The sequence below is a fragment of the Elaeis guineensis genome, chromosome 2 (assembly GCF_000442705.2).
Source record: "Elaeis guineensis isolate ETL-2024a chromosome 2, EG11, whole genome shotgun sequence".
Classification (NCBI taxonomy): Eukaryota; Viridiplantae; Streptophyta; class Magnoliopsida; order Arecales; family Arecaceae; genus Elaeis; species Elaeis guineensis.
In genome coordinates this window covers 117,646,933-117,673,031 of record NC_025994.2, presented here as the reverse complement: position 1 = coordinate 117,673,031, position 26,099 = coordinate 117,646,933, and the positions used below count along the sequence as shown (strand labels likewise).

The window sequence follows — 26,099 nt, the reverse complement described above, 5'->3', positions numbered from 1 at the left end:
GCTTCAAAGGGATAATTGGGGAGTGTTTGGTATGCAAAGAACTACTCAAGGAGACGGATGCCAGAGATGCCAGCCCTTTAAACAAATACTTGCCATCACTTCCTGGTAGCAGTAAAGAAATGACGCTCTTGCCTGACAAAAGGTAGCAGTAAAGAAATGACGCTCTTGCCTAACAAAAGAAATGGTCTTTTAACAGTGAACATAGCAGACACTTGTCAAACAATTCTACGCGAGCCTTTTGTGCTTAGCCCTGATCAAGTTCTCATACACTTTTCAAGGGAAAAAAAGTTGCTAATTTCTTGTTTTTATGGGAAAAGAAGAAAAAGCCATCTTCCCTGAGGAAGAGGCATGTATCCCACTTCTTATAAGAAACGGGTATTATTTTTTTGGCCCCTGTTAAATAATCAAGAATTTGTTGTATAGCTAGTCCGAGCAGAGCCGGCCCTGGGGCGGGTAAAATTGGGCGACCGGCCCAGGCCCCAATTTTTTTTTTTTTTTGGATAAACGAAACGCCATTATTCTTTTCCTGAGTCCCGACTCCCAACGGCTCCCAAGCCCCAGCAAGAGCTTTTTAGCTCTCGTCATCTCGATTTCTCCCGTAATTTCTCATCACCTCGCAATGCCTTTCTCCCTGTTCTTTTTTTGGGTAAACCAAACGTCATTCTTCCTCTCCGGAGTCCCGACTCCCCAACGGCTCCTAGCAAGAGCTTTTTAGCTCTCGTCATCTCGATTTTTTTCGTAATTTCTCAATTCTCATCCCCTCTCATCGCCTCGCAACACCTCCCTTGATTTCTCCCTATTTTGCTATTCACCGATGGTTCTTCCATGCATTGGGCATCAAAAATCAGATCAAAATCCATCAAAAAGTTAAGTAAATCTCTTCAATCCTCTTTCAATCTGCTATGAATTTTAAACTTGATTTTTTGCTGATTTATTATCGAAAAAATTCTTAAAATCTTAGTTCAGCAAGTTTCTCTATTTTTTTTTTTAATCTTTCGGACACTGTTGGGCCGCCGTCGGTCATTGGATCCTGTGGTTGTCGCCATCCGGTCGTCGGGGACGCCCCTTCAGTTGTAGGCGCTGATAGCCGGGAAGGAAGATCTCTCTTGTGGCCTTACCTCAGGAACGAGGGATGAGTCCTCTGTTCCGTTAAAAAAATAAAAAAAAAAGGATCCCTTGTTTTACCATGGAAGAAGGAAAAGAAAAAAGAAAAAATGGTCCACAGTCCACACAATAAAAAAAAAAGAGAGAAAAAATGGTCCACACTGTTTCGTTAAAAAAAAGAGAAGATGAGTCCTCTGTTTTACTGTAGAAGAAGAAGAAGAAAAAAACAAGAAAAAAAAAGATGGTTCACAATCCACACAATAAAAAAAAATGATCCATACAATATAATTACATGGATTTGTTAATTATGATCTGATTGGTTTAGGCATATGAAATTTGGCCCGTCTATACGAGAGTCTCAATCAATGGGTCAGAATCCTTGCATATGATGGAATATATTTAATTTTGTACACCTAAGACTTGCTTTTTTTAAATAAATATAATCATGGTCTTTATATCCATCTTATTTTTTTGGATTATTTGTGGTTTCACTTTATTTTCCTATTTCTTTTTTACTATATCTTATTCTTAAAGTAATTGATTAATTGTCATATTTTATTTTTCAGGTTTAAATTCTTATTACAATTACAGTAGCTTTTGCTCAAATTTGTTCCATCAAAAAAGCCTTCAAGCAAGTTTTATTATGGCTTTAAATCAGGTTCTATTGTGCTAAACTTCAAATTTATTGATTATTAATTTTAGCTAATATCTATTATTTTATTTATAAAAATAATACTTAAAAAATATCCTTCGGGTCATGAAAAACTTAAGAAAAAAAAGAAAACAAAAACAACTGACTCAATCATTAAAAGGAGGTCTTGATAAATTTATTATAAGTAAAAAAAAGTGATGTAGTTGAGAATTCAAATAATATTACTAGTGAATTTGTCAATGAAAATATAAATATTACTTGTGAATTGGATAATGATAATAATACTAATGATAATACTAATAGCACGGATGATCTCATTAGTGATGATAAAAATTTAATGAATGAAAAATCAAGTGAATCAAATACTTTTGACATTTATGATCCTAAGATATGGGATAGTCTTGATACAAATTCTAAAGATTTATTAATTAAAAATGATCCTAAAAGAGATATTAATATAAAATTTTCTCTTGATCAATATAACAGAGATTTTTCTTTAACACATTACGATCGAACTTTACCAAATGGAGAGCAACATGACCGAAAATGGTTAGTATATTCAAAAGAGCTAGATAAATTATTTTATTTTTATTGTAAGCTATTTAAATCAAATGATAATAGTAGTAGAAGTCAATTAGCAAGTGATGGCTTTAGAGATTACAAACATCTTAGTAAAAGATTTAAAGCTCACGAAACTAATAATGATCACCTTCATAATATGACCATTTCGATTGATTTGCAGAATAGATTTAAAAAAAATCAAATAATTGATAAACATATTCAAGAACAAATTAATAAAGAGAAGAATATTGAAAAAAAGTACTATTAAGAATAGTAGCTGCTGTTAAATTTCTTGCTCAAAGTTTTCTAGTCTTTCATGAAATAAATAAAAAAATTTATCAAAATAGTAATGATAATTTTTTACGATTAATTGAAATGATTACTGTTTTTGATCCAATTATGCAAGAACATCTCAGACGTATTCAAAATAATAAAATTTAATATCATTATCTTAGTTATAAAATTCAAAATGAGTTAGTAATTGCATTAGCATCTAATATAAAAAATTTAATAATTAAAGTAATTAAAGAAGTAAAATATTATTCAATTATACTTGATTGTACTCCAGATGCAAGTCATCAAGAGCAAATGTCTTTGATCATACGATGTGTGAATATTTCAAAAAGGTCAATAACAATAAAAAAATATTTTTTAGAATTTTCAAAAGTAGATAATACATCAGGTTTAGACCTTTTTAATGAATTACAATATATTATAGAAACTTTTGATTTAAACATTGATGATATAAGAGGATAAAGATACGATAATGGATCTAATATGAAAGAAAAAAATCAAAAAGTACAAAAGAGATTATTAGAAATAAATCCTAGAGCATGTTATACACCATGTGTTTGTCACAGTCTTAACTTAATACTTTGTGATATGATTTCATCTTGTAGTAAAGCTAAAACATTTTTTAGTGTGATACAACATATATATAATGCATTTGGTGGTTCTACAAAGAGATGAAAAATTTTACTTGATAGTGTACCTAATTTAACATTAAAGCCATTGTCACAAACACGTTGGGAAAGTCGTATTGAGAGCGTCAAAGTAATAAGATTTCAAACTCCATAAATAAGAGAAGCTTTATATCAATTAGCTGAAATTTGATGATCCAAAAATAAAGAGTGAAACTGAATCTTTAGCAACACACAAGCTTAAAATTTTTAAATTTTTATTAAGAATGACTATTTGGTATGATATACTATTTACTGTTAATTTAGTTAACAAAAATTTATAATTTAAGGATATACGTATAGATGTTGCCATTGATCAATTAAAAAGATTAGTTTCGTTTTTTGAAAGATATAGAGAAACTGGCTTTACTTCCGCCATGATTTCAGCTAAAAAAATTACAAATGAGATGGGAATTGATCCTATATTTCATATAAAATATCAAGTAAAAAGAAAAAATAATTTGATGAAGATGTTAATGTGGATATTAAACAATCACCAGAAGAATCATTTAGAGTTAATTATTTTTTATATTTAGTAGATCAAGCTATCTTTTCATTGAAACATAGGTTTGAATAATTTCAATTATATGAAAATAATTTTGGATTTTTGTTTGATTTCAAAACATTAATTTCATTGGACGAAGAAAGTTTGAAAAAATTTTATCTTAATCTTCAAAGTATTTTAACAAATGATAATCATTATGATCTTGATGGGATTGATTTATTTTCAGAATTAAAAGTTCTAAAAGCAATTATGCCAAAAAAAAACTGCTATGAATATATTTAATTATATTAATAAAATAAATTGTTATCCAAATGTATCAATTGCATATAGAATATTATTGACCATACCTGTCACCGTTGTATCTATCGAAAAAAATTTCTCAAAATTAAAATTATTAAAATTATATTTACGATCAACGATGTTACAAGAAAGATTAAATGGTTTAGCTATACTATCTATTGAAGAAAAATTATTGTCAAATATTGATTACAAAAAAATTATAAAAAATTTTTATTATAAAATATATATAGATTAATTTTTTAATAATAATTAATATTTAAAATATATTAATTTTTAATAGAGAAGTTTTATTTTTTTATTTGAACCCACGCCTAAAGAATGTCAGGACTGGCCCTGAGTCCAAGTAAGCAGTTAAGGCCATCTTTATTGCTTTTCTTTATAGAAAAGCCGTTGAGTATTCGGTGCAGACGTCCTTAAACAATAAATGTATTTGTGCATATTTGGTTGTTTGGTTAAAATAATCTGTGACTTTTGTGAGTCAATGGACAACGATATTGGCAAAAATAAACTTCAACATTTTGTGTATTTGGTGGTTGATAATGACATAAATATAATTTTATCAAAAAATTGGCATAAATATAAAATACTTTAGGTCGATGGGCAAAGATATTGACTTCCAGAAAAATAACAGACCGATTTGGCATTTGATTTTGTTTTTTTTTTTTTGATACAACTGTACGATCGTATTAGCCTAGTATAAGTTTAATCCAAAAATTAGAGTATAAATATTATGCAATGCTCTTGGACAGTCGTTATCTTGACGTGAGATCCAATTTTCAGTATGGCCAGCCACGAAGAAAACAACATAGTCCGCAATACTATTCTCCTTTCGGAAGACGTGTCGAGCAGTCGTCGCGGTAGAATGACTGAGGACCCCTAAAATATCATGGAGCAGTGGATGAACATCAAGATACCTCATCTCATCATGGATCCAGCCAATAATCATGACAGAGTCACCTTCAATGAAGATCCTCTCAGCTTGTAGCTTCTGATGCACGCAGATAATGCTAGTTCAGATAGCATGGAGCTCCGCATCGGGGACTGATAACTTAAAAGGATGTGAGCCTCCAATAGCTAGTAGTCTGGCATCCGGTCCACGGATGACGTAGTCCACATTATTTCTATTATCTCTCACGTTGCCATCAAAATTGACTTTGATAAATCTCAAATATGGAGGCTCCCAGAAAATCAAAAGAATCCTTTGGATCACTACATTAATAGCAAGGGAGTTCTAGAAACTCAGGACGATAAGGGACTGGCCTGCAGCGTTAAAACAGGTATGCTCCTAAGCAAGATAATAGGCTCTCTCTAGCACCTGATGCATAGGCACCATCTCGACATTGAAGATCAAGTTGTTCTTAGATAGTCAAATCTGATACATAACGTATGCCATCCTACCATCTGAGAGTTATCTCGAATGTACTTTGATAGATTGCATCTAAGAAAGAGAGGAGTTAGGATCCACTGGTCGTCCTCCAAGGTTGGCCACCTATCATCCCTCGTATCAAATATTCTTTGGAACATCGGAGCAGGACGTGCCCTATCAACTCTTCTATTCTATAGATGAGGCAGACGATCAGAAACTCCAAATTTCTATCTTTGAGAAGAGTCTGAACAGACGAACGATCCCAAACAATCTTTTAAAAGAAGAATCTGACTTTAGAATGGACAATCAATCTATACAAGCTGCCTGAATCCTCTCTTCTGGCACCGACTTTGTTAGGTGGATGTCTGGCCTGGACACCACCTTCCAAGACCTTTTCAGTACTACACGATGCAGCAGGAAGAAAGAAGAAACAAAATAAAACAATCAAAATATGTGGATCAGCCATAAAAGGGCTCACCTCCACGGGGCATGCAAACTTCACTATGAAAAAAAAAAATTACAAGAGGAGACCTCACCCTCAACCCTTGTACACCCAATTCTCTCTCTCACTAGAAGTTTCCTATCAAAAGCTCTCTTTCTCTTGGAAGACCCCCTGAACCCCTGAAGTGCCTGACGACCGCTGTCCAGGAGCCTCCTGCTCCTTCTCTCTCAACGCTTCCGCCTCTCTCTTCTCTCGATTTCGTACGGCTCCGTACGGTGCAGAAATCTGAACCATGCCTTCTCTGTTGTCTCACGGGGCTTTTAAAGGGCTTAAACAGAGTTTAGATTAGGTTTAGGAGTCCTTAATCAACCCAAATCACGTCCCAGACCATCGGATCAAGACCGTCAGATCAAGATCGGGAGTCACCTGGGCCCTCCGATCGCACTCCGATCCACGGAATAGTGCCGTGGACCGCAAGAAACGCATAGGAAACGCCCACGCGGTCCACAGGCCCACCCGTGGACTGCCCGATCCACGGTGGATTAGAGAACAGGGCCCAGGCAGGGCACCTGGGCCTGGGCCGGCCCACGCCCGCTTGGGCCGCGCGCCCGACTGGGCCGCACGTCAGGCTGGGCCGCGCGCCTGCCTGGGCCCTGGGTCGCGCATCCCCGCGCCTGGGTCGCGCATCCCGCACGCCGCCGTCTGCGGCCGCCCGCTGCCGCCCGCCGCCGCGCCGCTGCCGCCCGCCGCCGGCGATCCTCCAGCATCTCGGATCTCATGCCGACTTCAAAAGCTTGTATCTCCTCCATCCGAGCTTCATTTTGGATGATCTTGGTCTCGTTGGACTCCATTTTTCACCACGAACCTCGCTGTGGGCTGAATCTCGAGGCATCAAATCCTAACAATCTCCACCTCGACTCGATATTCGACCTCCTCCAAACTCTTAGAGCTTCTGGATCTTCTCGCCCCCATGCCCTGGGGCAATCGCTTGCTGATCATGGATGGACAAATATGAGAGTCGAGCCAGGCTGCTCGATCCGATCTCCGTCGTATGCTGTGCTCCTCCTAACCTGAGATCTGCTCGGGGCATCATCCCGCAGCAATAGGAATCTTACCTTACGACGTCGCCTCTTGTCCTCCCGAGTCTCTTGTCTCGTGCCCGATTCACCTCCTGGAGCTCCACCTCGCTCTGGGCTCCGCCTGGCTCCCGAAGCTCCACCTCGCACTGGACTCCCTACTAGGTAATAATATCTTCTGCTCTCCTTCTTCCCTTCCAGCACAATCCTATCGCCGCATAACACTCTCAGGATTCCTCCACCAGCTACCATCCTGTAGCCTCTCGAATCCAGTCTGCTAAGTGAGATAAGATTCTGTCTGAAATCGGATATGTATCAGACCTCCCCCAATCTCCTCACTGCACCGTCATGTGTCCTCCAGCTGACCATCCCAATGCCTCTGATCGCACAGCTCGATCCATCCGGCAGATATACAGTGCCCTCACTGTTCTCCAGGGAGTCAAGCTGCTCCTCTCTGCAACATACATGATAGGGGCATGCAGAATCTAATATCCACTGCTGGAAAGAAGTAGATACCTCGTCAGATATCTCTAGGACATCTCCATCTGAATCACTGTCGGCCGTCGCTACAGCAGCCACGGTCCGATTTTTGAGTTGAGGGCAATCTCTGGTTAGATGCCCCAACTCCTCACACCGGTAACATCTGATTTTGCTCAAGTCCCTCCTGGACTTGGACCGCCCTCGTTGCGATCTCCTGTCGCTCCGTCTACCGCCTCCTGCTCCTCCAGAAGCCACCAAAGTTGAGCTACCACCACCTGAGCTCGAAGCTGGATTCTCCTTCTTGAGAACCTCGTTCTGGAGTATCGCCGCGGTGACCTCATCCATCTTGATGGTGCTTTTTTCCACTAAAAAAGCAGTCACCAAGGACTCGTACGAAGGAGAAAGCGACGCCAGCAAAACCAGCACCCTGGTCTTCTCCTCAACATTCTCGCCAATGCTGAGGAGGTCGATGAGGATCTTCTGAAAGTGGCTTAGATGCTCCTACACGCTCTGTCCCTCAGTCATCCGCAGTTGGTAGAACTGCCTCCAGAGGAAAAGAGTGTTGGTGAGAGACTTCGCCATGTACAACTCCTCGAGCTTCAACCACAGTACCGTCAGAGAAGTCTCGCTCAACACATAGATCACCACCTCATCCGCCAGGTACATGCGGATAGTACTCACCGCCTGCATCTGTAGCCGTTTCCAATCCCGCACCTCCATAGTGGTCGGCTTCTCATCGCACAAGAGAGCATCGATCAACCCCTGTTGGATGAGCACGTCCTTCACCCTTGCCTGCTACAAGGAGAAATTGCTCTTACCATCGAACTTGTTGATCTCCATCTTGATTGTTCATGTCTTCTCCATCTTCAGTCTTGCTCACCACCGCTGCAATTTGCATTTTTGTACCGCCTTGCTCTGGTACCACTTGTTGGGTGAATGTCTGGCCTGGACACTACCTTCCAAGACCTTTTTAGTACCACGCGATGCAGCAGGAAGAAAGAAGAAACAAAATAAAACAATCAAAATACGTGGATCAGCCACAAAAGGGCTCGCCTCCACGGGGCATGCAAACTTCACTATGAAAAGGAAATTTTACAAGAGGAGACATCACCCTCAACCCTTGTACACCCAATTCTCTCTCTCACTAGAAGTTCCCTCTCAAAAGCTCTCTCTCTTCGAAAACCCCCTAAACCTCTGAAGTGCCTGGTGACCGCTGTCTAGGAGCCTCCTGCTCCTTCTCTCTCAACACTTCCGCCTCTCTCTTCTCTTGGTTTCGTACGGCTCCGTACGGCGCAGAAATCTGAACCACGCCTTCTCTGTTGTCTCACAGGGCTTTTAAAGGGCTCAAACAGGGTTTAGATTAGGTTTAGGAGTCCTTAATCAACCCAAATCACGTCCCAGACCGTCGGATCAAGATCGAAAGTCACCTGGGCCCTCCGATCGCACTCCGATCCACGGAATAGTACCGTAGACCGCGAGAAATACGTGGAAAACGCCCATGCGATCCACAGGCCCACTCGTTGACCGCCCGGTCCATGGTGGACCGGAGAACAGGGCCCAGGCAGGGTCCTGGGCCTGGGCCGGCCCGCGCCTGTGCACGGACCTGCGCTCGCCTGGGCCACGCGCCCGCCTGGGTCGCGCATCTGCGTGCCTGGGTCGTGCGTCCCGCACGTCGCGGCCTGCAGCCACGCCACTGCGCCCGCCGCCCGCCGCCGCCGCCGGCCGCTGGCGGTCCTCCACCGTCTCGGATCTCGTGTCGACTTCAAAAGCTCGTATCTCCTCCATCCGAGCTCCGTTTCGGATGATCTTGGTCCGTTGGATTTCATTTTTCACCGCGAATCTCGCTGTGGACTCAATATGGGCTGAATTTTAAGGCGTCAAATCCTAACAGACTTGTTCATCGTAACGAGGTCTCTGACAGGGAACTTCGACATTTGATATTTGAATCGGACTGCAATTCTCCAAATTATCTGATCAAAACCAATTTCAACCTAAGACATACATGATAAGAAGATAATGTTTGTAAAAACACCAATTTACATGCATGGATCGACATTATTAGTTGTGACACCGGACGGAGTGACTGTCAGATGAGACATTTGTTGTTGCAGGCTTTTTCAAGAAAAGCAATAAATGTAGTTTCCCGAAAGGAGAAAAAAGAATAAAAAAATCATTATCCGCACACTTCACGTCATACGCTGGCACGTACAAAAGTTTCCATGAGGACGATGGATCTGCCGTTCAGCCTCTTCCCCTTTACGCCATACAAAAGAGAGGACATGGCATCGGCGGCCAACGCGTACCGCAGATAATAGTATCCGCATAAAATATAATATACGCATAGTCCTTCCTAACTAAACAGGCAAATAGCAGTAGCCAGCTAGACGACCAAAAGACATCCCAATGTTACCAAAATAGCAGGTCCCTTATAAACAAAAATTCTTGAATAAAAAGGAAAACAACCTTGAGAACAAAATGACCTATATACTCCTATCTAATGCCTGAATTACTGCCGACCTATTTCTCCCCGCTGTACCTCCTATCCACTCACCTGCCAGAACTCCAGTTGCACGAGGACTTTCTTGGAATTTTTGCCATGGAGGGCATTTCCGGAATCGCGTCCGCGTTAAACCCTATAATTGGAAACTGAAACAAGCCATAGGGTTTTATTCCCAATGCCGCGTTTCCCGACACCCCTCCTCCCCTGTCTTTTCCTTCCCGCCTCTCTCTCTCTCGCTCTCACACACACACACACTGGAGTTCTCCGTTCTTTATAGGGAGGAGCTTAGATTAAAAGGCGAGAAGGCTCCAAAAGATTCGATTTTAAGGTGGTTGTCTCCATTGGCGAGCTCCGTTCTTCGTAAAGCCAGTTTGATTCGATCAAAGATCGAGCGTTTTGTCAAGAATAGATAGGAAAAGGATCCTTGAGCGGAAAAGAAGCCCAGTCAACGGGGCTGCTGCCGTCTCGTCAGGTAACCTCCCCCCCCTTCCTCCTTTTTGTCACCAAGAAACATCTCAAAATTGGTTCTTTTTTCTTTTTTTTCTGAGAAAAATGCTAGAGAGAGATTGAGCTTTGGCTTTTGGGTCTCTAACTGGAGTTCTAACAACGATCAAAAAGATGTAAAATAGTTAGAAAAATAAGAAGAATCGCTGTTTATACTGGAAAGAGCAATCCCTCTTCAGCCAAGGTTCTTGCTCTCTTGCGTTTTTAGTATGATCAATTTCTTTACCTTTCTTTATTACCGTTCTCTGCGAGTTACTTGCCAAACTCGTCCACCGGTTATGGGCTGTAGACTTGGTACGGAAGGAGTTTGACAGCTGGTTCTGACCGGCTGTAGGAGGTTGGGTACACGTTGAAAAATAGCGGGTGAATATAAAAAGGGTTGTGGTTAAAGTTTTCATGAAAGGGGTGATTGCGTGCTGGGATTGGGTGTTTGTCTTCACCTGGGACGCAAGACGCGATTCTTCCCGAAACGAGAGCCTGGGAGTACTGCTGTGGCACGTGACCTTCAAGGTGGGGCACATGTGAGGCATGGCCATTGGCTGGCTCTTTGGGACTGTGGTTGGGCCCACTCTGGAGGAGTTGTTCTCTGGTATTTGTTTTCTTGTGGCATTGAGGATAGAAGTATGCACTGATTTGCAAGTGGAAAGAAAAAAGAATAATTGATTGTTTTGTTTTGATTTTTGGATGTTTTGTTTTGATTTGGATTGTTAATGGAGCAATGTTGGCGTGCTTATGGTCGTAACTACACTTAGTTGTCTCAAACTAAAAAGAAATTGTCTATTATTGATACTAAGCCATGAGTTTGAGACATAATATAGTGTTTTATTCTTTCAGCTTTTGAGAAATGTTAATTAAAACATACCAGAAGGATTAGAAAATTTAGCTTATGCAGCCACCGAAGTAGCTCTGTCTAAAGTTGCAAGTTCTAGGCAAAGAGTAGAGATGGCCCCTAATGCATTAAATTACATGAACCATTATTAAGGTAATAGGCATCTTTCTTATCAAAAGAGGGAAAGGGTCTATTAGTTACTAACATATGCGTAAATGCAATTGCATAAGAATGGTCGATGAGGTCGCAGATATTCAAGAATAAGGAGGATGCAAAGAATCAAGCTTGTAGGCATTGATACCGAGAAACAAGAGTAGGCACAGAACATCAGCCCATTACCTTGTTTGTGTCAAGCAGAACCTTAATTCATCATGTTAAGAGGATATGTGCACATGTCCCATGTTTTGAATAGGACTGCCTGTCAGAAGATTACTCATAACATTAGTTTTGCAAATGAAAACGTTGTGATTACACAATGATGGAAGTGGTCTTAAATTAGTGAAGAAACAAAGTTAGAGCGCCCATGTGTAAGTTGTTCTTGAATATGAAAAGGAGCACCAGGACTAGTATAGCGACGGGTGTCAAATATAATCTCGCGATATAGATCAAACCTGATGCAATATTATCATAGGTAAATGTGGGAAGCATATAAAAGCTATGATATTGTGAGGCCCATGTGACAATTGAAATGTAGTGGACCTCTCCTGATAAAAAACAGTACTGCTAGGACTGTAGGCAAAAACCATCCACATGCTGCATGAACTTTATATGTTCATTTTGGTGTCAAATCCACTTTCTTTTGGTAGGAGCATGATATGGATGGTAGTCCCTTGTCACTCATGAATGGATGTTTGAAGTGACTCAAGTCATCATAGATCTGCTTTCACTGCAATTTTATGTTTTTAATGTGTGTAGTAAAACATATTACTTAAACCTTTTCAAGAAAGCTTTTGCCTTTTTGAACAGCAAAATCATCTCTTGGATTCAGATTTCTTCCCTTTAGATTTGACATGACCTAATCTGGCCTCTAGCTAAAAAATTTCCAATGGCCTACAGAATAAAGAGGCATGTATTTGAAGGGACCATTTGCAGACTTTACCACCCATGTACTTTTTGTGGGACATCAAAAGGTTGATCTATGGATTAGATAATTCAACACTGTGGAAGTTGGGAATCTTTTTAATTTTAATGTTCCCCTTTTGGTATCATTTGTAGAGAATCTGATAACTGTAACGAGAGGACAACTATAGCTTAATTGTATACCATCTGGCAATTTGCCACCGCATATACATCTAAGATTTCTCAGGCTTGTTGGGCTGAAGTTTTTATTTTCTTCAAAGGTTATCTGAAAATTTTGAGGAGACAATATAAACTGGATGATTCCTGCTCCAAACCATGATGGCTAGTAAACATTAGCATTGAAGTTCTATAAGCCTGTATAATTAGCTGTATAATGTTCTATAAACACTAGCAAAGATGTGTTGCAGTTAATATTGGTGATGCAGATCTTTGATGTTGGGTGCCAATGTAGCATTCTTGTGCAATTTTGGGACATGTCTGGTGGGGTCCGAACTGTTATGATGGATATAAATGTGGATTATCGATTATGACCACATTATATATTTTCATTGGATTTAATGCGTTTAAATATGTTTAGATAAATGAGAAAAATTAAAGAATTAAAGCAAATGTTTCTCAATGCTTTAAGATGTGGTTACTTGCTGATAAAGTAATGTCCTTGCTGGGTCTGCTTCAGGCTTTAGCATCTCCAGCATCTTTTCCATGTCCATCCCGACCATCCATTTTTTCTTTCCTGCCTTTAAAATCTTCTTTTTCTCCACTTCAAAAATATTTTAAAGTAAAGGCCCAAAAAGAAATCCCCATGCCTCCCTTTTTGCCAACCTCGAATCAGGTGTCAAAAGCCAAAGGTCTCTCCTTTTTCTTTCTTCCCCTTCTTTCCCTCAACCCTTCATGCCCTCATCCTTCAGTTCTGCTCCTGTGGTCTATAATCTTGTAATTGCTTTTCTATAGCAATATAAATGGACCCCACAACGACGTCTCCTTCGATGCTGGCGAGGACCTTCACCAAGATCCTCCGCTTCGGCCGTGCCTCCACCATCTCTGGTCATGAAGGCATGGAATCTAGCAAAGATGACAGACCCCATAAACTCAAGTTCTCAAAAAGCCTGGAAGGATACTCTTCTGTTCTTTCTGAACCCCATTATGGCAAAGGCAAAGAGGAGCAGCAGCAGCAGCAGAAACTGAGCAATGACAAAGAAACCATGGAATCACTCCTTTCCAATCTGTTTGCTAGAATTTCAGCAATCAAAGCAGCATATGCCCAGCTTCAATTTGCCCAATCTCCATATGATCCAGACTCCATCCAATCTGCCGACCAGGCTGTGGTCACTGAGCTCAGGAACCTCTCGGAGTTGAAGCATATCTACATCAATAACCAGTATGATATCCATCCTCTCATTGACTCCAAGTCGCCACTCGACGCCCAGGTCCAGGAGCAGCGAAACCTTCTGAAGACCTACAAGATCACCACCAGAAAGCTCGATTCCGACCTCAACTTCAAGGAGTCCACGATTCTCTCCCTCCAAGCTGAGCTGCTGGAACTAGATAACCAGAACAAGTCCCTGAAGGCCAAGCTTCAACCTGGCCGCTGCTCGATGTCCAGCCTTGATGACCTCCATCTTTCTGGGCTGAACTCCAACCATTTCCTCACTGTGCTCCAGTGTGCAGTTAAATCAATCAGGTCCTTTGTCAAGCTAATGGTGCAAGAGATGGAGGCTGCCAGATGGGATCTTGACGCTGCTGCTGCAGCTATACACCCTGCTGTGGTACTGTGGAAGCCAGAGCATAGGATTTTCGCCTTCGAATCCTACATCTGTCAGAAGATATTCTCCGATTTCCACCATTGCGATTACAGCCTCAGCTCATTGAAGGATCGCACAAATTGGAACCAGCAGCAGTTCTTTGATGAGTTTGTCAAGCTCAAATCATTGAAGACAAAGCAAGTTCTTGATGGAAAGGTGGCAGCAGCATCAGGGTTGTGGAATTTCTGTAGGGCCAAGTATTTGAGGTTGGTGCACCAGACAATGGAGGTGGCCTTCTTTGGCGGTCTAAATCACAGGTCTCTTGTGATCTCTGGCCGGGGGTTTCCTGACTCAGAATTCTTCTTGGTGTTCGCCGAGATGGCGAGGCGGGTGTGGCTCTTGCACTGCATGTTCTTCTCATTCGGGATGGAGATGGAAGCATCCATCTTTCAGGTGAGGCGGGGGTGCCGGCTCTCCGAGGTGTACATGGAGAACGTGGTGGTGGGTGGTGCTGGTGTGCAGCCGGCGGTGGGCTTCACGGTGGTCCCGGGATTCAAGTTGGGGAAGAAGGTCATACAAAGCAAGGTCTATCCTTTGGGTGGAAGCTGAATGGAAGGTCATGATTCCGCCATGGGAAGTGCCAAGGTCCCTCTGGTGGCTGTCCAAGTGTCTATCTCATTCACCGAGCCAATCTTTCTGGTTGTTGATGCGAAAACGCAGACATCAAACAGCCCTCTAAGCTGATATGTCAAGCCATTATTCGAGGCCAGTGTGGACCCAAGAAGCCATGTTGGCAGCTTACCAATAATAGTGTGACATGTCGGCTTGGAAGGCTTGTTGCTATCTGGTGCTGAAGCAAGGTCTACTACATATTATTTCCTAGTGGTTAGTCTGTGTATAACGGATAATGATAGATGTTATAATTAATAATTATATAAAGAGAGATGATAGTTTGTGAAAGATTAGCTGTGCTTTGATTCTAACTAATGGAGGTTGGCCTTGATCATTCATAGGACCATGTAAAGGGTAAGATACAACAACCCATCCTTCATCAACCAACATCAAGCTAGAAGGGATCATCGGTCGGTTTTTCCTTGGACGTTGGGCCATATCTATTATTAAAGGTGTTCGGGCCGTTGCCGCTTCTCTAATCTTATTGTTCTCTTCTTAATTTTCTATTAGTATGCTCTGTGATGGGCATTTTAATTTTTATGTGGAAGGATTTCTTCACCAAACCTCCCATCTCGCCCATTGGTTAGATTGGTTTTAAAGGTCAGCGGGTTGCTGCGTTCAGTTTCTAGGCATTTTTTATCATAAATTTGAAGGGCCATCATTGTTTTACTTGCATAAGATGTTCGAATATGAGATCAAAACTATTGAGTTCCACAACTGGATGCAATTTTTTATCATTGGGACTACCCATTCAATAATACGTAACGACAACAATGGTTGTTTCATTTTATCAGATATGTTTAGCTTGATAATAGTTGCTTAGACTTTTGTGAAGAAAATTTATTGCTTAGGAATCTAGTAACGTTGTCCATGTTACATTCTTATATGTTCATGTGTACTCCTCCTTTCTTGATAGCTAATATTTGAAGTGTTCCAAGCATGTTATTATTAAATATATATCCAACGATTTCTTCTACTTTATTCTGACAAATAGACGTTATTTGTAACACTCAGTTGAAAGAAAAACGAATGAGAAGTCTTTCCATAGTTGACATATCTATTGTCATAATTTCCTTTTTCAATGACTAACGGTAATTGTAGTAGGAAAACTCAATTATTGCTATTAGACTCTATTATTGAATATAACATTCTTGATGTAATGACTTTAATGTTGACTTAAATTACTTAGACATATGAATGAAGAAGAATAGCTTTTTGCAAGGATATTTTGATTTTTTATGCATCTAAGAATATTGGTTTTGTCCTTGGGCATCTCCCTAAACCAGGCAGCAAAAAGAGTTAACAGCCATTAGCTTGAATGTATTGGCTGTGTGTTTGATTGGGGCCATAAGAGGAAGGATGGATGGAATAAAAAAAATAATAAAAATCTTAAAAAGAATCGATGAAAAGAAGGAATAAGCAAAACTACTTGGGTTAGATATTTGCCACCATTATGTTTTTCGTGTCCCATAAGCTAATATGTGCAATTTAGTTTGCTGATAGCTGTGCTCACAAATACCCATGACACTTGCGATGCCACATGATTGATGGAATGGAATTCAAAGGACTTCTAAGCTCATAATGGCTTACACTTCCTCTGCTCATCTAATAGGCCCATTTTATGCCCACTGGTTAAGCCTAGGGACAAATTTATTAGAAGCCCATTGGACTATTGTTGTTATCACAGACTGCTGAGTGTTTGTCTTGAACCCACCCATCCCCCGTGCAAAAGTTTAATTCTCAGAAATTAGCTCACCTGAATTTTGAATCATCCAACAGTTTTGGTAACTGGAATACAAAAAATAATAAAGTAGTATTAATACAGAGGTATAAAATTAAAACAAAATTTGAAAAAAATATATGTACGTAATGTTTTGTACATGTAATATAATAGCAAAATACACAGCAACGTTTAACAAATATATTTGAGACGGCTTGTTGATCCACCTAAAAGTTGGACTAAGTTAATGAATTAAATTTCTTAGTTTTCAATTAGATCATAACTTGAAATTGAGCAATATGATAGTTAAACCATCGATCAGTTCGGTTGAATCACTGACTTTTAAAAGAGCCCTGTCCGCTACCCAGCTGGGCTCGAACATCTATTATAAATCGCTGAAGTTCTCCATACATAGATATCTGCATGTTAGGCGTACGTATGTCTTACCATCCATGACTCATTTGATCCCTTATTTTTGTTTCATATTCTAATATTCTTCTTTTGATCGACCTTGCTTTGGATTAATGAAAGGAATGCTGGTTTCCTTTTCATGTCTCAAGCAAGAGCACTTAATACTGTTGAATGATTAAAAGAAAAGTAAAAAATGCATCAGAAAAAAGCGTGACTAAACTAGAATAAAAGGGATCAGATCAACCTTTATATAGTTTGAATTTACAAAATACCATAAATCTAATGCAAAATTAAAAAGACAAGATAAAATAAGATGGTCACCAGAGAGGGAAATGAGATAAGAGGAAGAACGTTTGATTGCCATTTATTCTGAGTTTAAGCACTGGGATACACCAATACCAAGTTGCATTCTAGAGTAGATCGAAAGTCTCTTTAGAGAAGAATCCTACTTCTAAGGTACAAGGAAAACGTAGCCCATTCAGTGGATCCATTGGAATCTTGTGTCAAGATGTGTGAGCCCATGAGATCTTTTTGCCAATTATTTCTATCAATAACTTCGTCTTGGTAAATCTCATGGTGATCGGATGGTTCCTTGTAATATTAAATTCTCCTTTGTCCAAATAAATTTCTTTAGAAAATTAATTCCAGCAAAAAAAGTGCCCGTGCGCGGTCTCTTACATGAGTGAGAAGTGACCAAATATGGCCTTTCCCAGTGTCATGTAGAAACTACTTAAGCAAAACTTTGACCAATCTAATATTTTTGACCATTTCCGCTATTAATTTTTGGATGTAAACAACTTTACATTGAAATTTGGTGATTTCCATTGGCAATGAACCTACCTTTAATCATCTATGGCGTTATTTTCCCACCCATGGCTTGGATTTATTATAATCCCATAAGTCTTTTTCTGCACCAATATATAATAGCTTTCAAGTCCAGCCCGTTCCATGTTCTCTTGAAAAAAAATTATGCAAGGAAACCTCTCTCTCTCTAAAATTTAAAAAAAAAAAATCACTCTTCTCCACCACTCTCTCTCCCATTTGTTTCCCAAAGAGTCAGAAAAACTCAGTTAAGTTGTTGCAAAGTTATTCTTGAGATCAGTTTCATGTTACATAGATGTTTACCTCCAATTGGGGCCGAGGGTCATCTTGCAGTCTACAAGATAATTGCCTTTCTGCTATTAATTAATTATCAAATGGTTTTGACTTTCAAGATTTGTCACATGATGGGTGTACGTTGCATCATTGAGTAATCATGAACAACATTTGTGACTAAACCTCAAAGAAAAGACCAATTAAGGTTGTTGCCATGGACTTTTATATTCTGATCTCCACTCAGAGAGAAATGAGGAGCATCTTTCTTGCCATTGGTCCAATCTTTTTCCTGACTTACAGAGGGATTAAGTTACTCTATCTGATTCTATCATGTAATTATTTAACCATTTAAGAGTGACAGCATTGATTGTCCAAGATTGATTTAAAATTTTTTAATCAAGAGAACCAAGATATATCAAATTGTGTACTTACAAAAAATTTTTTTCCTTCACTGGACGTTGCATGTCGCAAGGGATAATTAATATTTCTTTTTTCTTTTTAGAGGGGCACCAGTAGGATGTCCCAAATGCATATTGTTTCTGTTTGTAACATCTAGAAGGCGACAAAGAAGAATATGGTGTTCCTGTCTTTCACGAGAGTTCCTGAAATTTTTTTTTGACGTCGAAAAGTGAAGTGCGCAACATTTTTACCCCTAAAAATACAAGGTGATAAGAGTGCCGACAGATACTCTGGCGAGCGTGGCAAATTTCGAGAATAGAATAGATCAAACGTAAGTGGGCCAACATTCAAGGCAGCTAGTTTGGGAAGTAACTTGGGGTTCTGATCATTATCCAGTCATCCTACCACCATACATTGACAAACCGATGCGGCTTATAAAAGGCAAATTATTTCCTACACCATATGTGTCAAAATAGCCATGTATCGTACCAATCAGCATGCCTCCTTTTTATGGGCTAATCATCAAAATGAGCAAATATTGAACTATAGGCCAGCAAATATTGAACTAAAGCCTATAGGAAAGATTGAATATTGAATTTAGGACTCATTTGGTTTGTGGCGGAGGAAACTGATAATTTTTGATAAATGAAAAAAAAATTTCTTGTTTGATTGAAATTTTTTAAAAAAATAAAAAAATTCATAAAAAAAATATTTATTATATTTAATAAAAATAAAAAATCATAGAAAAAATAAACTTTAAAAATTTCTATTGATTGATAATTTTTTTTTTTAAAAATATTTTTTTAAAATCTACGATCAAAATTCTATAAAATATCAATAGATAGTTAAGATAAAATATTAAAAAATAATATATACCAAAATCTCCGTCTTCTCCCCTTGCAAAACTAATATAATATTATCTTAACAATTATATCAATATAATATAATATTTATTTCAATATATATTATTATATTTATAATATATTAATATTATTTTAATATTTATATTAATATAATATTTTTATCAATATTAATATAGTATTTAAATTAATATATTAAAATTATATTATATTTAATATCATTTTTTATATCTATATTAATAAATTTATTGTATTAAAATATTAATATAATATTATTACATATATATTAACATTACATTAATATAATAATTTTATTTATATAAAATTTGTGAGTAAAAAAAATGATCATAAAGATATAATAATTATTTTATATAATTTTTTTAAAAAAATAAAAATATAATTCACTTCATAATAAATTATTTTTTTACGATCAACTATGTCAAAATCATATTTTACAAATCCTGAAGTCCATAGGATATGATTTCCCCCTTATAAAAACTTTAGATTTGTGTTTTGATTTGCGCAGAACACTGCAGCCGAGAACAGCCTAATTTGTCCTATTAAAATAGTAGCTCCAACTTTGAAATAATTTTATCACTCCCCCACCCCAACTTGACCGCTTCGAATAACAATCCAAGCACAGCATTGCGAGACATGATGTGTACACAGGAAAAAAAGGATTGAATGAAATTCACCCCTAACATGCAAACCCTGTGTTATGAATTGATAATTTAGCTGGCTAACAAGTCAATCATCAGAGACCATAGACCTGCCTCCACTGCCCAAGCTCAATAGCAACGGAAACGAGATCTGGTAACACCTACTCCCTACACTGGCCTCTTCCCGGAGCTGAACTAAAGTCTAGAACTTGCTTCATGTGCCACACCGTTCCATAAATATTATAAGCCAGTTTACGAACGTGGTTACCTGCACAGTAACCTCCTCTTTAGCAGTCTCATCAGATGCAGCCCGTTGCATCTCAATTGCTCCAAGCAACAATTGCGTGACACCTCCAGCTCTGAGAACCATCAAAAAATTTTACGTCTACCTAGAATTTGGTTGAAAGAACAAAGAAGTGGACCAGTAGGATCTTTTCAATGGGACGTATCAGCTCTATTCTCAGTAGATGGGGATGGTTCGATTATCCCCTCAGTGGAGGAGGATGACCCAGAGGCTTCCGCGAGTGCTCCAAGCATGTTTATGACATCAGTAGGGTCGTCCAGATAATATTTGGCTTTGCTGGGCTTCTGTCCCACTGTGCAAGCAAATAGTGATGTGCTGGGGGCGACCAGGTTCCTTGTCATTATACCAGCAATGCCTTCAAACATGTCCTCATCCGATCTGTCATCACCAATGCACAAGACAAAGTCTGCTTGTCTCCCATTCTCCACCATTGATGATAGGATCTTCTCTGCCACTGAGCCTTTGCTAACTCCCTGCAAAGCAACACCAGCACAAGAAGAGATTGATATATATTTTGGGGGAAAATAAATAAATAAATAAATGTGTGTGTGTGTGTATCAGCGGAGCTGCAAAATGACATATTTGCAGCATAACTCACGGCTAATCAGAAAGGTCATAAGAAGAATCCGACCACTGCTGGCCAGGTTCAGTTTCTCAGCAATCGTACATGACTAGCTCTAGACCATACGACTAGCTCTAGATTGTCATATGGTGCATGGAATAAGTATTCAACTACCAGTCATGATGCCATAGAAAGATCGTTCTTAAGGTCGTTAGACAAACTGGATATAATAATTTGGAGTCTGGTATTTAGTTGCACATAAGGGAGATGAACAATTATAAAGGAACACACCTGAGGCTTCACTTCAACAATGAATTGTCCGCTTTTCACTAAGACTGGCTCGTTTGCAAGCACACTCTCTAGATGGTCAAGCAATTCCTTTGCTTGAGCAGATCCAAAGCCTGGATCGGCATCTTGGTGGTGCCATACCAAAGCACTTTCTTTAGGTTCAATAATGGATCCATCAGTGGTTTCAGTATAGAGCTTCATCACCGGCTCTGCTAACTGCATCCATCCAAAGTCAGAGCTCTGGCAACAAATTTCCCATTCTTGATCTCTAGTCCACCTGCAAATGTTGATATGGAGAAGGGATTATCATCATTTTTATATAACTCTAGTTTTGTTGTCCCATTGATCCAAAACATTTCCATAGCAGAAAGTGATGGAGAGGTAGCATGTTAAACCTACAATCCACAGCCTATTCCCAGATAATATATCATGGCATCATTCACAAATGCAAGAGTGCCTAAATGATGCCCCTTCAATTTTTTTTTTTTTGGTAAAAAAACACGTTTTCATCATTTTATGAGAATTTACAGATTATGAAATCTTGCATTAGACCTTTCCCTTGTAAGTTTATTAGACTAAGCAGTTACGGTCTCATAATTGCCATGAATTTTTCTAACTTCTGATGAGAGGTGATGGATGACTTAATGCATAGCAGTGCAAATGCAAGAATCTATGGGCAAACCTCATTTTCCAACCTATAGAGGCATCCTGACATCAATCTTAATTGAGGAGAAAGTCAAGCCCTATTCAACTAAAGATACAATTCGAAACAAGACAGCCATTTCCCATCAGGAAAGAGATTCAGCCATCTATTTTTTCTTCTTCTTAAATCAAATCATATAATAGAGTTAGAAAAAAAAAAAAAAAAACAAAAACAAAAACAGAAGTTGAGCAGTCAAAAAGCAACAGCATACCTCATAAAGTAGCCATGTTCTGCCGCAATCCCAAGCTTCTCGCATGGTGAGAACCACTTCCCCAAAATATGCCTCCCTCTCCCGCTGACAATGAAAACTACATTCTTCTTATCAGCACAGAGAGTATTGACGATCCTAATAACTTCCGCACTTGGAGTCTTGTTAATGGACATCTGAGGCACCACCGTCCCATCATAATCCAGCAATATAGCCCTATTCTTCGCCCTCTCATAGGCCATTACAATGGAATCCACATTAAGCTTCCTGAAATTAGGGTCGAGGGCTACCACACGAAATCCAAATCCCAAACCAATCCCCCAACATCTCCTCTTGAAATGATCCTTGCAAGTCCTCTCCATGTCCTGCAAGAAGCTCCTTGACCAATAGGCCACATCATGGGTGCTAACGTACCGGTAGTGCTTCTCATGCCGCAGCTGCTTCTCTGCATCAGAAAGAGAAACTGCCTCATTCATCGCCTCTGCTGTCGACTCTATGTTCCATGGATTGACCCGGATCGCACCACTTAATGATGGGGAGCATCCAATGAACTCTGAGACTACAAGCATACTCTTTCTCGGGCTGTCAGCTTCTGAACCAGGATCAGAACCAGCAATCCCCTGCCTGCAGACAATGTACTCATAAGGTGTGAGATTCATCCCATCTCTCACCGCAGTGACCACAACACACTCTGCAACAGTGTAGAAGGCAATCCTCTCGACAATGGACACAGGGCGGTCAATGAACACGACCGGGCTGTACTCGGAATTCCCGAATTCCTCATTGATCCGCCTGCAGCTCTCCTGTATCTCGGCCTGGATCTCCTCGAGATCTCGTCCTCTTCCCCTGGCGGGGTTGGCAATCTGGACCAGAACTGCCCTTCCCTTCCATTTAGGGTGCAGCCGGAGCATGTGCTCGAAAGCGAGCAGCTTGAGGTTGATTCCCTTGAAAATGTCCATGTCGTCGACACCCAGCAGCACAGTCTTTCCCTCAAACTGCTGGCGGAGCTCATTCACCCGCCAATCCTTATCGGGAAGCCGGAGCACCGACTGCAATTGGCCCATATGGACGCCTACCGGCATGATCTTAATGCCAACAGTGCGACCGAAGTAATCAAGCCCAATATAACCCCGCTTCGACTGGTACTCGAGCCCCAGCATTCGGCTGCAGCAGGAGAGGAAGTGGCGGGCATAGTCGAAGTGTGGAAGCCAATGAGGTCACAGTTGAGCAGCGCCTTGAGAATCTCCTCGCGGACGGGGAGCGTCCGATAGATCTCCGACGAAGGGAACGGGCTGTGAAGGAAGAACCCCATTCTCAGCCGATTGAACCTTCGCCGGAGGAAAGTCGGCAGAGCCATGAGATGGTAGTCATGGATCCAAACATAATCATCCTCCGGATTCAAAATCTCGATCACCTTCTGCGAGAATAACTTGTTGGCGAGAACATACGATTCCCAGAGGGATCGGTCGAAACGGCCACCATGGTCGGCGGAGAAGGGAAGCATGTAATGGAAGAGTGGCCAGAGCTGCTGCTTGCAGAAGCCATGGTAGAATTTCTCGAGGATGTCGGAGGGGAGGAAGGCGGGGACGCACTTGAAGCGCTCGAGGAGGGCCTGCGCAACGTCGTCCTGCTCGTGGCCCTCGACGTCGACGCGGAGGGAGCCCACGTAGAGGACCTCCATATCGTCCGGGAGGCCGTCCTTGAGCTGTAGGAGGAGGGAGTCCTCGTCCCACGAGAAGCACCACCCACGCCCGTCCGGCCGCCGCTTGGCCCGGACCGGGAGCTGGTTCGCCACGATGATGATCCGGTCCTGGGCGACAGAGGAGGGCACGTCGGAGGAGACGCTGCCGGCGCGGTCCTCGTCGTCGAGCTCGGTGAGGGTACCTGGCATGGTCATCACCCGGGGCATCCGCCTCCGGCTACCGCCCGGCCCGCCGACGCTCAGCGCCGCGAAGTTCCCGGTCGCCAGATCCAGGAGATTCGTGTACGATCTCGACATCATCTTCGCGATCTCGATCAAACAGCGCCCTGCACTCCCCAAGAACCGGATCAAAACCCTAGAAAACCATCCACACCCAAAAAAATCGATCCCTCGTCCAACCCTTCCCCTTCGAGCTTATCAAATCAAACGTTATAGAACTCATAAAGATCGAAGAATCGAATTACATATAGCTAAAAGAAGATAAAAACCAGAAATTTTGATTGAAGGATGAGAGATTTGAGCGAACAATCATACCTTGATCGGAGTTGGAAAGAAATTATGTCGAATTAAAACGGAATTTCGTTATCTCCTATCCTGATTGATTTCTTTTGCTCAGAGCGGCGGTTTCGGTTCAGTTCTTGCTCGAGCGAGAACGAGGGAGGTTAGGGCTGAGAGGGTAAAAAATAAAACGAGGGGAACAAATAAACGAGAAAATCTTTAGTTCTGGTGGCCTTCTCCTTTGGATAGCTGTATAAGAGAAAGAAGAAAATAATAATAATAGAGATATATAAATGGGAGGATGAATTGGATTGGATTATTACAGATTTATATTTTCTGTCATTCTTTTATATTTTATTATTAAAATAAAAAAAAAAAAAAAGAAAAGAAAAGGAGAAGGAGAAAAGAGGGAGCGGATATGGGATGCCGAGTGTAGTTGGAGCGAAGGTGGAGCGGAGAAAGAGGATAAGGTTGGCCAGCCGACTCTCCCTCTAACGCCAGCTAGAGTCACGCGGTCGCCCCATCACGTGCCCCTTCCCCTGTCTCCACCTGTCGACGTGTTCCATCCAGCGTTCTGCCCCTTGCGCCTTCCGGAATTGAAGCCCGCTGGACACTGTATCAACGGGGCTGCCCATTGTGCGGCGAGCTACTGCCGTTCCATCATACGGTTGGAACTACGTGGCGAGAATTTTTTCGGATGTCTTAATCGCGACGTCACATGGTGGCATGCCTCTCATGGCTCCACGTCTATCTACTTTTAATTGTACTGGGTGCACTCGTCGGTCTAATTTGACGTTCTCTATTTTTTATAATATTTTGGCAGGTCTTAATTAATGCGATGCGATGAGACAAAAATAAAATGACCCCGGTTTGGGTATCACGTCCTTTTTTTTCTGTTTAAAAAAATAAACACGGAATTCTTATCACGTTTCTATTTCTTATTTTAGATAATTTATATTATTTATTCAAATAAAAATAAAAATTTTTACTTTTAATTTTTTATAAATAAATTCCTCTGACATCTTCTCTCTCTAACCTTCCAATCTTGGCACTCTCATCTATCCCCGCCATTCTTTTATCATCCCTTTCATAGCTATCTATTTTTTTAATAATTTTTTAATTATCTTACTATCATTTTATATATTTTTATTCTCTATTCTATCTATATATTTATATATTTTTAATATTTATTTTTTATTATTATCTATTTATTTTTAAATTTATTATATAATGAGATAAATTCTCATCGCTTAGCCGACTAACTCTCTTACTTATCTTCCTATTGATTAAGTGCATCACGGTTATTTCTTTCTCATTCCTACGTCGACTAAATTTTTTTTTATCAATTTAAATCGATGAAATTCGATCAAATTGACATTCGATCGATTTGATCCGACATACAATTAAAAACTAGCCAGCACTGTTTGACATATAAATGACACATGATCGATGACCGATGACCTACTCGGTATCATATCGATTATCTAAATTTCATATATATGGAAATCAAACAATGGTTATTTGATACGAGTATTAGCTACACGCGAATATGGAGCGCAATAATCATCCATGAACGATCTATTACTTGATTTTAAAGATGGTTAATGAGATAATCGTCTACTAAATACTATAACTCTCACGTCCTGAATGTTCGAAGATGAAAGTAGTAACGACTTTACTGGCTCTATATAAAGCAGTAAGTTTCGGAGAACTTGATAAGCTCTCAAATATAAATTTTTACTTTCGCTTTTGTCTTTGAGTTGTTTCTTTTTTTTCTACTAGCTTAAGCATCGGAGGATTTTTTATCAAACAACTTCTGACAAGAAAATTTATTTTGTAGATTTCTTGCTATCCGCTATTCAAATGCAACAACTCGGCTCATGGCTGACTATCTTGTCAAAGATAGAATGCAATATTG

The 26,099-nt window shown here is 40.1% G+C and overlaps 2 protein-coding genes across 2 annotated transcripts; one reads left to right on the top strand and one right to left on the bottom strand.

Annotated features, from left to right (window-relative positions):
- Positions 1-10,180: 10,180 nt before the first annotated feature.
- Positions 10,181-15,060, top strand: LOC105041398 (protein GRAVITROPIC IN THE LIGHT 1). The gene is made up of 2 exons (XM_010918367.2): positions 10,181-10,417; positions 13,310-15,060. Exon 2 carries the CDS (start codon positions 13,318-13,320, stop codon positions 14,707-14,709), a length of 1,392 nt encoding a protein of 463 aa, XP_010916669.2. The 5' UTR covers positions 10,181-10,417; positions 13,310-13,317; the 3' UTR covers positions 14,710-15,060.
- Positions 15,061-20,311: 5,251 nt separating this feature from the next.
- LOC105041389 (probable alpha,alpha-trehalose-phosphate synthase [UDP-forming] 7) lies at positions 20,312-24,426 on the bottom strand. Its single transcript, XM_010918357.4, is given in 5 exon segments — positions 20,312-20,693; positions 21,074-21,347; positions 21,985-23,182; positions 23,185-24,009; positions 24,218-24,426. Coding segments are annotated over 4 exon segments (2,613 nt in total). The 5' UTR covers positions 23,984-24,009; positions 24,218-24,426; the 3' UTR covers positions 20,312-20,351.
- Positions 24,427-26,099: the final 1,673 nt, after the last annotated feature.

Coding starts and splice junctions, on each gene's coding strand:
- LOC105041398 (XM_010918367.2), top strand. CDS start 13,318: ATGGACCCCACAACGACGTCTCCTTCGATGCTGGCGAGGACCTTCACC.